The following is a 13,463-nucleotide window of genomic DNA, read 5'->3' as shown; positions in this document are numbered from 1 at the left end:
TTTAAACCAACTGCCGGACAGCAGTTGGTAGTTTGGTTACAGTTAGGGGTTAGGCAGCCTGTTTCCATCTCAGATTCACCACTCATTAGCGCTTGGGCTTTGGACAACTTACCTAGATATTTGAGAGCCTATTTCTTCATTAACATAATAAAGATAATTGTATACCTGTCTCACAGGTGGTCTTGAAAATTAAATGAGATGTAAGTTGGGTAACTCAAACTTCCTAACCTCTTCCTTCCCTACTCTGGAAGTAGTACTGGGGTGGAAAAAAAGTCAACAAGCTGTTTGCTGCAATATATATATTTTAATTCAAAGTGAATCGACAGTAATACACCATAAATTCTTATTTTGACACTCACCAAAATAGTCACCTGGAAAACCCGCTTTTTGTGACAAAGTACAGAAGGCTTGGTCACATTTAAATCACTGAGAACTAGAGAGAAATACTATCGCAAACCGTAATAGACATTACATCCATAAAAATTTTCCCAGTCCTTATTGTAATATTGCACAGTGCAACTGCTACATGGCAAACTAGTGTAGCATAGAAGTAAAAGCAAAAACAAACAAACCAAAGAAAGCCACAAGTCTAAAATTGTTAAACAGTTAATAGCTCAAACTTAGTAATCAAACCTATATCATTGGGTTCTTTAAAACAAATCTTCCTACACCTTGCAGTGTATGATTTAACTTTTACTTAACACAAACCAACTTTAGAAGTAATAGTAGAGATTTCTTAAATGAAAAAGTTTTGCTACTACAGTAACATACTCAAACACCCTGAAAGAAAAAGAAACAAAATACCAGGATATTTGATTAAAAAACAATTTGTAAATTAAAATAGTATGCAAATATGCAACTTGGAATTCATGCAGTGTTTTATTTAAGAAAGCATTAACACAAAAGAAAACTGGTAAAAAAAGGTTTTAAAGAGGGTATAAATCCAGATTCTTTTGTCAATATGCTAAATTTAGACTTTAGCAGGATCTTGGAATTTTTTTTTTTCCTTGTTAAAAAGCCCATGATTAGAATCAGCTAAGAGCAATGTACTTAACTCGGGTACGCCTTTATCAAAAAGGACTGTTATATTATGAAAACACTGAAGTTTATCATTTACTGTCAATTTAACAAGACAACACAGTCTTGGAACTGAAATACAGAAAATATGACATTTCAGGGTAGTAAACATGGCCCTGAAGAAAAAGAAAACTGTGCCAGTTTTGTACCTGGTACAAACATCAATCTTTTGCCCTTGGTGTTTCTTAAACATGAGCTTCCAGCACTGATTCTTCTCCAACAAGCGAGCAGATACCAGTAAACTGCTGGACCGGATAAATAAAATTAGAAGGCTGTGGAGGGCAGCAAGTTTACTTAAATAGTGACTCCATAAATTTGCCATCTGTAAATAATCTTTTAAATTAACCTTAGGCTATTCCTTTTTATGTGTAATATATATACATATTTCTATTTATATAAAATGCATAGAATTGATTACTAAAAACACTGAAACTTGTGGGGAAAATTAAGTCCTTCATTTTCAGTGTGACTAAAAACGTACTGCTGGTTTTTATTTTATGATCTAATACTGTAATTTTTAAAATTAATATCAGGCACATTTATTTCATCGATGATTATTAAATAAAACACTGCTTGTATTAATGGAGTAAAGAAAAGTTCATCCATTATTAGCTTATTGTCAACGCTGTACTAGACCTGTACTAGTGGTATGCAGTTCATTTATCAAAGAAATGCTGTAAATCCAAAACATTTGGAGAGTTTTACACTCAAATGCTTTGTCCTGTTTCTTCCAGTAAATGGTATAAGATTATATTCCAGATTTTTAAGGAAAAAAAGTTAAGTCAAGCCTGCAAGATACAGCTCTCTCAAGTGTCTACAATGCCAGTATGAAAATAAAAAATTAAGTTACATTGATACATCCAAGTTTTTTTATATGCAGTGATGAGCACAAACATTAATAGAGATAAAATACTGATGCAAATAACACACCCCAAAATAACATACGCAATTATTTTCCATCATTTACAATACAGTAGTTACAATGACACTCCAAACAGAAAAGCAAAGTAAAAAATCAAAACCCCAATTTCTATTTCATGTAATTAGACTTATACAGAAATTAGAAGGCTAAATAACAACTAGTTAATCACCTAATTTCACAGCTATCTGAAGTGGCAATCGTTATATAGCAGCTTATCTATGATACATTCAAGATAAATGATACAATTTATTACTTGCCCATAAGCTAAAACACAGCCTGTTTAATACCTTCCTTTAAATTCCACCTCTACACTACAATATACTTGAGGTCTATGCAAAAAGTAGCTACCTTTTATATAGGAAATGGATGATTAAGTCTTTGGTGCTGTAAAAGCAACTTCATTTAAACATCACCACCACCACCACCAAAAAAAAGTAAAGTATAAAGAGGGAAAAACCCAAGACATACTTCCTAGGAAAAAAAAGCATGTAATTTCTGTCCCTGACGGAATGTATTAAATAAGCAAACACCACCAACAAGCAAAACAAGTACTACAATGTAAAAATACTAAAAAAAAAAAAAACAAAACAAAAACCCTCTCACATGCATAAATGAGAAATTGCACACAAAGAACTCACATCTTTTCAAGCTTCAATAGTAAATATTCTGCTACTATTTATTAAATACTGCATGGTTTGCCCAAGCTAGGATGAAACCACATCATGAATCAATGAGCATTTTGCATTTTCTTTCATTATCTACTCAAAGTCATGCCTACTGCATCTCTAAACATTTTATTAAATCCAATTATACAGCAAACACTCCCAAAATAAACTTAGATTGTATTGCAGTTTCACTTAACAGTATATAAAATGCTGTGTTGTGACAGATATCAACTATTCATTAGATACTGAATCAATTTTTCTTAAGCACTACTACCTGCTTGCTTTTCTTGAAGCTAGATCATTCTGAAAAAGTCAGACAGCAGAATTCAGCTATTGCAAACATGCTGCCCTCTTAGTAAGGAAAAATAGCTACAACCTGAAATCATACCACACAAAACCAAAAATGAACATTACTCTATCAAAGGAAACTAAAGAGTAAGTCTGAATTTTAAGTGCTGCAGTCCTCAACATTTATATATAGTAATAACATTAACAACCTCAAATATTTAAGGCACTATGTGTGGGAACGGTTTACAATGCAGCTGAGATTATTAGAACAACATTGAAGAGCAAAGTCTAGGCAACATTTTGCCCATGCAAAGACACATGCAAATGTAAAGAACAATAGCTCAATTTCTTAGGTAAGTGACCCAACATTTATACACTAAGACACAGATAATACAATTCACTTGTATGCTGTAATTCTGACATATGTGCATCTGTTGCTCTAAGTCTGTACACAGAATGGCTTCCCAAATATGGACGTGTCTTGCACTAGTTAGAAGGCAATTTTATAAAAAATAGCGGGAGCAAAAACTGGACTTCTGCTCCCATAAGTCACCTGTCTAGAGTTACAACATAAGAAGATAACATGACCAAAGACAAGTTATACCAAATGTGCAAAACACATTAAAAGTGAGTTTCTTTTTTAAAGCTCAAAGTTGTTTAAATTGCACCCAAGTCTACATGATTCAAAAATAATTTTCTTGTGCCATGGCTAATATTTATTAAATACCATGTTTTATTTTTAATCAAATGTTTATATCATTGAGCTTCCTCAATATACTCTTATGAGTTTTCACATATATGGATACTGGCTGAGTTTGGTTGGACTCAATGGAAATCCAGTATACGCAGGTGATGCTGCAATGTAAGAATGTGGTGGGAAGATTGGTTTGTACTGAGTCTGATGAATGGTTGGGGATGGTAACAGACGGGGGTTTATGCCCACTGGGACTTGGTGAACTATGCCACTGGGATGGGAGATATTGTAAGTCGGATGCTGTAACATAGGTCTTGAGGTACATGGAGAGGCTAAGAGGTGGGCCACTGGTGCAGCACTACTGAGGGGAGCTGATGATGGGTATGGAAGTAGAGTAGGCTGTCCTCCGAGGTGCGCACTTGCAGCCAGATGGGCGTGTACAGCTGTGTGATTAGGACTTCCATGAGAAAGAGTGAAAGGATTACTGGTAACGCTAGTAGGGATATAAGCTTGCTGCCTTCTATGTCCGAAGTTTCCATTCCACTCCTGATGCCCAGACCCAAAGTGCTGAACCTATTCAAAAACAAAACAAAAGACTAATTACATATTTTACAAGTCACAAAGAAGAAAAAAAGGGAAATTAAAAGATACTGTGACTAAAAACCCATAAGGGATCTCTCAGATCTTAGCTTACATTAAGGATAGAGAAGAATTCTCTCAAGTTCTCTTAAGAATCTAATCTTTCTAAAAAATTCAAGTTCCATGGATAATCTGATAATTATCCTATTATTAAGCCAATTACTTTTCAGTCACTTGGAATAATGAAAATGGAAGTGTTTAATTAAGATTTTATATAGTTTGAGAATCTTTTTCTCCCAATTAAAAAACTGCTGATTTTGAATCCCAAAGACTCATAAATTCACAAACATACCTGACTAAAATTCAAATGCTGCTGCTGGAATGCTGATGTCGATTTTTGCTGACGATTACCAACTGTGGAAGGCTGGTTTAATCTTCCAGGGGCAGATCGTCCTTTTATTAATGGCTGGCATATAGAATCTGGCAACAACAAAATATTAGAGAGTAGGTACTTTTTCCTTCTCATATAAAAATTATGAAAGGTATTTAGATATTTTACACAACAGTGATTTGAGAACCTTAAAATTAAATAAAAAGTAAAGATCTCCTAGTTTCCAAGCACTGGATAATATTAGAAAGTATTTCTTTGGTACAATAGATTTGGCAGGGACAAGTCAGAAATTCAGAGATGACTTTTGGTTCTGATGTTCCCACATCAAGACCTTTTAAGGGACAATCAGGGAAATAGAGGGGACTCAGTTTACCTGTGTTTGCCATATGCTCATCGGCATTTAATCTGTTTTCCAGTCCCACTGGTGGCACCACAACAGTACAAACAGCTGGTTTGGTTTCTGTGTCAGTAGAAGTTACCAATTCTGCGTTTTGATGAGTGTCCTCCACAAAGCTGCTCTCTGCAAATGGACTGTCATGTCCTGAGGAGTCTGATGTTGGAGAGCCATCCACAGTATCACAACCACTTTCTTGTTCTTCATCTGACATACTAAAAGAAAATATCTGTATCAACAATGTTTTTCGATCTTAAATCTAAAGTTAAATACTTTCCAAACTCCACCAAATTGATAAGATCTTATTAAATTATTTCATACCTAATTATAACTTCTTCCTTACCCCAAACACATTCTTCATAGATTCCCTAGACTCCCACATTAATTCTCTATTGGGACTGCTAATGCTAATTCTCTCTGTTTAGGAACACCCTCTTGGCATTTAATTTTCCTTCCTGTCTCTTTTCACTTGATCCTCAGTAGCAGTTCATAAAATCCCCTATTATAAATTACAGAAGATTTCATCAAGATACTACAAAAGAAGTACTGTTCTGGACAACTGAAATGAAATGTACAAATATATAAGCAGGCAACTTGGATATTTGAAATCAAATTCTAATAAATTAGAATTATTAATAATATTGTAGAGTAATCACTAATAATTTAGTGATAATTTGGGTCTTTTTAACTAACCAGTTATTCAAAAGGCCTTTCCTACCTCTCTGAAAGTCTAACCACCCAGAGCCCAAATTTCTCTTCTCGTCCTGATCCTTGGGCCCTGGTCCCCCTCTCACCTTGGGATTTTTATTGCATTTATTCTGTTTTAACCACTCATTTCATACTTAAAATTTGAAGCATATCTTTTTATATGTATATTTTACTTAAATATATTTTTATATCTTATATATGTGTGTGTGATGCACGCATGCGCGCGCACACACACACATCTCATGGGGCTTCCCAGGTGGCTCAGTGGTAAAGAATCAGCCTGCCAAAGCAGGAGATGTGGGTTCAATCCCTGGGTCAGGAATATACCCTGGAGAAGAAAATGGAAACCCACTCCAGTATTCTTGCCTAGGAAACACCATGGACAAAGAAGCCTGGCGGGCTATATATATAGTCCATGGGAGTCACAAAAAGAGTTGGACAGGACTTAGCAATGAAACAACAACAAATGCACAGTATCAACTTGCAAATCACATTATAAACAACTTTAAAAAGAAGATGTGTTAATACTGTTTTATATTTTCCACAGAGATTTGGCTATAAGTATTAAAAACTATATTTCCTAAGAAAAAAAAAGAATAAAATTATGACTGAAAAATTTTTCCACTATAAAAAGAATGTCAGCGGAAATCAAACATATTTCACTGACATTTTTACAGCTCATCTCTTAATGAGATAGTACATCATGCAGGTTAGCAGTCATTCACTACTTCAGTGGCAATGCATATCCCTGGCCGAAAGGAAATACAGATAAAACCAGGCAAATCAATCACTAAGAGAGAAAAAAAATCACAGCAAATACTCTGAGAGTGGGTCATTACTTTATAATGTAAAACATTCCTTTTTGTATTGTTAACGTATATGTTCTTATTCTAAATTTAAGTTACAATGGTAGTCTGTAAAGCTAGAGCTGAGAATGTGACTTTTTTACCCTTTCAAAAACAAATGATTTTTTAAAAACCATTTATTAGAACCTCAATTTTTCATTTAGATCTGTTCTGTAACAATACAGAAAATTCCTACTTAAAACCTGAGTTCATAAAAAGGTGATCTAGTTCAAAACTTATCAACAAGAGAGAGCCACTGTGGTAAACTGGCAGGTACTTACTAATTTAAACAATGAAAAATAACATAGGCTTTTTAGTAGACTTAATGTTTATAACACACTACTGTTAAAATTCCTTTACCTGTTCGGTCTCTTGCAAGGGGATGGGCTGGACTGCCCCGAGGAGCTGGTGCTCAGAGTACTATCTGGACTACTTAATGAACACATCCGATCTATGTTCAAAGTGCTCTGGCAAGCTTCACAGTCCAGATTACCTTTACATCTAGTGAAGGGGGAAGGAGAAAACAGGTCAAAAATGAGAACCTACTCCCCAGATATGAAACAGTTAAGAAAGACCTACATGGATAAAAATCTAAAGCTCATAAATACAGGAAAAATGCTATAGTAAGCATGCTGAATGGGCTTCCCTGGTAGTTCAGTTGGCAAAGAATCCACCTGCAATGCAGGAGACCCCGGTTCGACTCCTGGGTCAGGAAGATCCCCTGGAGAAGGGATAGGCTACCCACTCCAGTATTCTGGCCTGGAGAATTCCATGGACTGTATAGTCCATGGGGTCACAAAGAGTCAGACACCACTAAGTGACTTTCGCTTTCAGTCATGCTAAATACTACTCAGGAAGTTTACTCCGAAGGACATGAACAGACAATAATAAATCACAATAATAAATCACAAAGTTTTTTTCCACCACAGCAGAGGATACCATCATCATTATTTAAGAATGTCGCAAAAATGCAGGCATCTGCTTTCGGCACTTACTCTCGGAGGGAATGTCTCTGCGAGGACGTCTCTTCCTCGTCGGTGTCACTGCTGATGGTGATCACGCTCACTGCAGGACTCGGGGAGTCGGCAATGATGATGGTTTGCCGCTGTTTATCTGAAACTGATGAATCAGAGTCTTGCCTGATAGACGTGTCACAACAATTTCCTGCCTCTCCTTCTGAGTTACGATTGTCCTGTGTTTCTATACAACTTACTTCCTGGACATCTTTCCCAGTTACTGTCTTTGGGGAGATAAATGCTGATTGTGGGATATTGGTATTCTGCAATGAATTACTCCTGCAATCAAAGGAATAATGTGTCATTTCTATAATCAAAATATATACATGACATTTTTCTAAGATACCATGTTATAAGTAACAATACAAACCTTCACTTGTTCAAGATTATGTATATGACACACCAACACACAAATCATGAGTTTGTGATACATAAAATTTCTAGAAACGAGTGTAGACTGCATTTACTTATATTCTAATGGTCTTTTTTTTTGGGGGGGGGGGCAAATGTGATATCTGAGTGTCTAGAATTGTCTAACACTATAGGTAGATAATAAATCAAAAGGGCAATAAAGACAATCTTACCAACTGAAAGCATTTATTTCCTCTCTTCCTGGCTCCCATTCCATTAGTTTTACCAAAATACCTCTGAGAAATTGAGAAGGGAGCTTGGCTTAGTATTTGTTGCAAATCTATCAAAGAGGTCATTTTGAATACAACAGGGTGACCCTTTGGTGTGCATGCAAAATTTATTTTAATGATTCATTTTCAAAATGCAGAGGAAAAGTTAAAATATCAATACCAACCTGTTCTGGCACAGTTTATTTTTCTTGGTAGTGGCTGGCTGAGGCCAAACAACATGTGCAATGCCCACACTAATTGGCTGAGGGGCCGATAGAGTGATCTGATTAGTTAGAAGAGGTTGTGGCATCACGGAGCTATAATGATTGCTGTGTGAAATCATTTTCCTATGGAGAAAATTTAGAAAAATTGAATCCCTACGTTACCATATGTATTTTGCAAATGACTTACAAAGAAGGATTGCTGTTTTTAACTTACCCCCAGTCTCCGAGCCTTTGTGAACCAGCCACACCCTCAGAAGCTAATGCAGTAGTAGCAGGAGCCAGGGGTGTTACCTGTTGCCAGGCAGGTATCAACATCTGCTGTGTCCTACCAGACCATGTCTGTGGCAGCAAAAACAACAAAAGCAAAAGAAAAACCAGTATGTTACAAGTAACTCAAAGTAACAATCACCTAATAATTACAAAAGTTAAATTCAATAATCTATAAGGACAGAATTCCTGTCTAGGTCATTTTCATTATTTCCAATAGCACAAGCCTATGTATTACCAATGGATTAAGGCCTCTACTTGAGTATGAGAAGGACAGCACATAAGCAAAAATAATGAATTATTATCACCAACCTGAGAAAGAACTCCTGGTCGGATCTGTAGTGGCTGCACGGCTGGGGCCTGAGTTACAAGGGGAACTGTATTATCTACCCTTATTGAATAACTAGTGGGTTTACCATGTGTCGCAGGAATACCTATGAAATAGAAAAGAATAGTTTTCAAATAAAAGAAAAACTTCTCTCTGAGTTAACTGACAAAACTCTTATAAATTTATGAATTGCTAAAATTCTTCTTAGGATTATAAAAAAAAACCCTGCATAATACTCTATCTACCTTGTGGTACATCATTCCAAAAATCGTTATAAAGCTACTCTTTCTATTTTACAATACATACAGTTGAATCATTTATTGTTTTTTAAATTTCTCATTCCTTTTAAAGTTTGCTATTATACTTTATTTTCCTTTTTTAAAAGTTCTGCCACTGATAAGACACAAAAAGATGAACCTGACTCAAAATCCTTATCCTCTAGCAGATAAATGTTCATCTTTTTGTACAAACTTCAAGCTGTGCTTGATATTCTCTTCCTTAAAACTGTAATAGGATCTTACACCTGAGTCACCAAAGGGGAACTGTATCACACCTTCAATGGCCATGACAGTTTACAGGAGTCAATAAAACTCAGGATGGCACACTCATTTCCATCTCCTAAGGAAAAGCAAAAAGTAAACTTTTCTGCCTAATATGATGATGCAACTGAGCTTTGATCATTGTGATTTAATTAACTATTATTTCTAGTGGAGAGCTATTGGAACTCCAGGAGAAACACATTCCATTTTGCTTACCCCCTAGGAAAATTAGAGGCAGGGTTACTACCCAGGCTAATACTGTTAATGTTAGTATGTCTGTCATACATTGCAAGAGCACCTTACAAACATTAAGACCCACAGCACTAAACTTTAAAAGCGTAAAGAAGTGTTACTCAACTAAGAACTTTAACTGACAAGATAGTAGGGATATCTCCTGAGATGAGAAAGCTCAGTTACTAAAATAAATTCATCATTTCATAATTCCGGTCTATTGTAGCATTTACTTTCAATATGGGCTGGCAGATTATTTAAAGATAATTAGTTTTTGGATAAAAGTGATCTTGGGTGATCAGCCATTTAAAAAAAAACAACTGTTTTCTTTTCCTATTGAAAAATAACCTTACATTATTTATTGCATGAATACACAGTAGCTTATAGAAGGAAGTTAATTTTATTGTGTTTATTTTCTTCAGAGCCTTTTATCCTATTGCTAAGGGTGCTCTACCCTCTGAGCTCCACCTGAAGAGCTAAATGTGAATTAAGTTTCAGAAAGATCTATTAGTTATTTTTTAAAACTGACCTTCTTACCCTTTCCAAAAAGCATGTCTGGAACAGCAAATTCTCCAAGAAATGGAATCTAAGTACACCCAGGCTGTGTAGATATATTGCAGCAATAGAGACTCTCATCAGAGAAAAAAGCAGAATTCACTTTGATATGGATGAAATCACAGAGCAAATTCTTAAATCCCTTCCCCCAAATCAGGTTGCTCTTAAATTCTCCTCATAATCAAAGCCTTAAGATGAGAAGAATTCTCCTACCAAGATTCTCCTATCAAGAGGTTGAATCTTTTTTAAAAATCATTCAAAAGTAGGTTAAAATTCCAATTTTCTGTATGGTTATAAGCTAAAACTTTAATGACCAGATTTGCTTGATATCTGGAAAGCATGACACAAAGGCCTCAAAGCCTATTCTAGGACAACAGAGGAGAATTTTGCTGGAATGTATTTGATTCTGAAATAGCAGTTTCATCCAAAAGGGATGGATTAACTGGCTTTTCAGATCATGGAGTAATGTGAAATGCTTGTTCCCTATATACAGCCTATACTCAGATATGTTAAGTAAAAGCTTGTCTAAGTCTTCTGTACATAAAAACAGCACAGTATTAGGGACGTGGTGCCTGTTTAGCTACACCTACAGATTATGTCTATAGTCTCTAAAATACATGAAACACATGCTTACACAACATAGCTCCAAAGTAAAAAATATGAAGTGAAGTACAACAAACATAAACTGTACTTTAAAATACAAACTATAAGGGTACCATAACTGCTACTCAATAATGATTTTAAAATGTTTCATCGAAATGTTGTTGTCATTCAGTCATAAAGTCACATCCAACTCTTTGCGACCCCATGGGCTGCAGCACACCAGGCTTCCCTGTCCTTCACTATCTCCCAGAGTTTGCTCAAACTCCGTCCATTGTGTTGGTGATGACACCCAACTATCTCATTCACCGTCATCCCTTTCTCCTCCTGCCTTCAATCTTTCCCAGCGTCGAGAATCTTTTCCAGCTCTTCACATCAGGTGGCCAAAGAATTGGTGCTTCAGCTTCAGCATCAGTCCTTCCGATGAATATTCAGGGTTGATTTCCTTTAGGATTGGCTGGTTTTATCTCCTTACTGTCCAAGGGACTTCTCAAGAGTCTTCCCCAGCACCACAATGCAAAAGCATCAATCAGTTCTTTGACATTCAGCTTTCTTTATGGTCCAATGCTCACATCTGTTCATGACTACCGTAAAAGCCACAGCTTTGACTGTATGGACCTTTGTTGACAAAGTGATGTCTCTGCTTTTTAATACACTGTCCAGGTTTGTCATAGTTTTCCTTCCAAGGAGCAAGTGTCTTTTAATTTCATGGCTGCAGTCCCCGTACACAGTGATTCTGGAGCCCAAGAAAATAAAATCTGTCACTGTTTCCCCGTTTTCCCCATCTACTTGCCATGATGTGATGGCACCAGATACTATGATCTTAATTTTTTAAACACTGTGTTTTAAGTTAGCTTTTTACTCTCCTTTTCAGCCTCATCAAGAAACTCTTTAGTTCCTCTTCCCTTTCTGCCAATAGCATGGTATCATCTGCATATCTGAGGCTGTCAATATTTCTCTTGGTAATCTTGATTCCAGCTTTTGATTCACCCAGCCTGGCATTTTGCATGATGTACTCCATAAAGAAGTTAAATAAGCTACAGCCTTTCCCAATTTTGAACCAGTCTGTTGTTCCATGTCCTCTTCTAACTGTTGCTTCTTGACCTGCATACAAGTTTCTCAGGAGACAGGTAAAGTGGTCTGGTATTCCCATCTCTTTAAGAATTTTCCATAGTCTGTTGTGATCCACACAAAGGCTTCCACGTAGTCAATGAAGCACACAGACAGATGTTTTTCTGGAATTCCCTTGCTTTCTCTATGATCCAAACGATACTGGCAATTTGATCTTTGGTTCCTCTCCCTCTTTAAAATCCAGCTTATCCACCTGGAAGTTCTTCGTTCACATACTGCTGAAGCCTAGCTTGAAGGATTTTGAGCATTACCTTGCTAGCATGTGAAATGAGCACAAAGAAATAGAGGAAAACAACAGAATGGGAAAGACCAGAGATCTCTTCAAGAAAACTGGAGATATCAAGGGAACATTTCATGCAGAGATGGGCACAATAAAGGACAGAAATAGCAAGGACCTAACAGAAGCTGAAGATATTAAGAAGAGATGGCAAGAATACACAGAACTATACAAAAAAGGCCTTAATGACCGTGATAATCACAGTGGTGTGGTCACTCACCTAAAGCCAGACATCTTGGGAGTGTGAAGTCAAGTGGACCTTGGGAAGCATTAATATGAACAAAGCTAGCAGAGGTGATGGAATTCCAGCTGAACTATCTAAAATCCTAAAAGATGATGTTGTTAAAGTACTGCACTCAATACATAAGAAAATTTGGAAAACTCAACAGTGGCCACAGGACTGGAAAAGGTCAGTTTTCATTCCAATCCCAAAGGAAGGCAATGCCAAAGAATGCTCAAACTACTGTACAACTGCACTCATATCTTCAAAATAGATTGGCACATTATGAGATAAAGGGGTAGGAAGACCAACACTGGGATTTTCTATAGAGATGCCAAAATGGATTAGAGGGAAAACTCCTTTCTAAGCAGCCACTATACTAAGATAAAAAATAATGAGACAACATATTATAAAGCCTGCCTGTTACGCTGCTGCAACCACACCTGTTAGCTCAGTAAGTGAACAAGTATTTCGCTTTGTCTTGTTATTAATTCCAAAACTATTGTTCTTGACATCTGATGAGTTAACGAGTCTGAGAATATCTCCTTTTCCTTCTGTTACCCTTGTTATGAACCAACCACAGCTGTTAACGTATTATGGCTTGCAGGATCTTAATTTACCCACCAAGGATCAAACTAGGGCCCACAAGAAGTGAAAGTATTAGCAAGGTGAAAAGACAGCCTTCAGAATGGGAGAAAATAATAGCAAATGAAGCAACTGACAAACAACTAATCTCAAAAATATACAAGCAACTCCTACAGCTCAACTCCAGAAAAATAAATGACCCAATCAAAAAATGGGCCAAAGAACTAAATAAACATTTCTCCAAAGAAGACATACAGATGGCTAACACACACATGAAAAGATGCTCAACATCACTCATTATCAGAGA

The 13,463-nt window shown here is 36.3% G+C and overlaps 1 protein-coding gene across 2 annotated transcripts in view; it reads right to left on the bottom strand.

The window, feature by feature from the left end:
- Positions 1-1,012: 1,012 nt before the first annotated feature.
- The window catches only part of HIPK3 (homeodomain interacting protein kinase 3), an 81,754-nt gene continuing 69,303 nt past the window's right edge, over positions 1,013-13,463 (bottom strand). Inside the window, exons 9-17 of one of the 2 annotated variants that reach the window (XM_010831830.1) lie at positions 9,003-9,124; positions 8,638-8,762; positions 8,385-8,546; positions 8,164-8,226; positions 7,559-7,858; positions 6,924-7,064; positions 4,990-5,225; positions 4,578-4,705; positions 1,013-4,219 (exon numbers count right to left, since the gene is read on the bottom strand). In XM_010831830.1, coding sequence (XP_010830132.1) covers positions 3,743-4,219; positions 4,578-4,705; positions 4,990-5,225; positions 6,924-7,064; positions 7,559-7,858; positions 8,164-8,226; positions 8,385-8,546; positions 8,638-8,762; positions 9,003-9,124 — 1,754 coding nt within the window. In that variant the 3' untranslated portion in view covers positions 1,013-3,742. The remainder of the gene's footprint in view (positions 4,220-4,577; positions 4,706-4,989; positions 5,226-6,923; positions 7,065-7,558; positions 7,859-8,163; positions 8,227-8,384; positions 8,547-8,637; positions 8,763-9,002; positions 9,125-13,463) is intronic. The other variant, XM_010831831.1, reaches the window with a different exon arrangement.

Source organism: Bison bison, unplaced genomic scaffold (genome assembly GCF_000754665.1).
Source record: "Bison bison bison isolate TAMUID 2011002044 unplaced genomic scaffold, Bison_UMD1.0 scf7180017864531, whole genome shotgun sequence".
In the NCBI taxonomy this organism is placed as follows: domain Eukaryota; kingdom Metazoa; phylum Chordata; class Mammalia; order Artiodactyla; family Bovidae; genus Bison; species Bison bison.
This window is presented reverse-complemented; position numbering and strand designations above follow the sequence as displayed.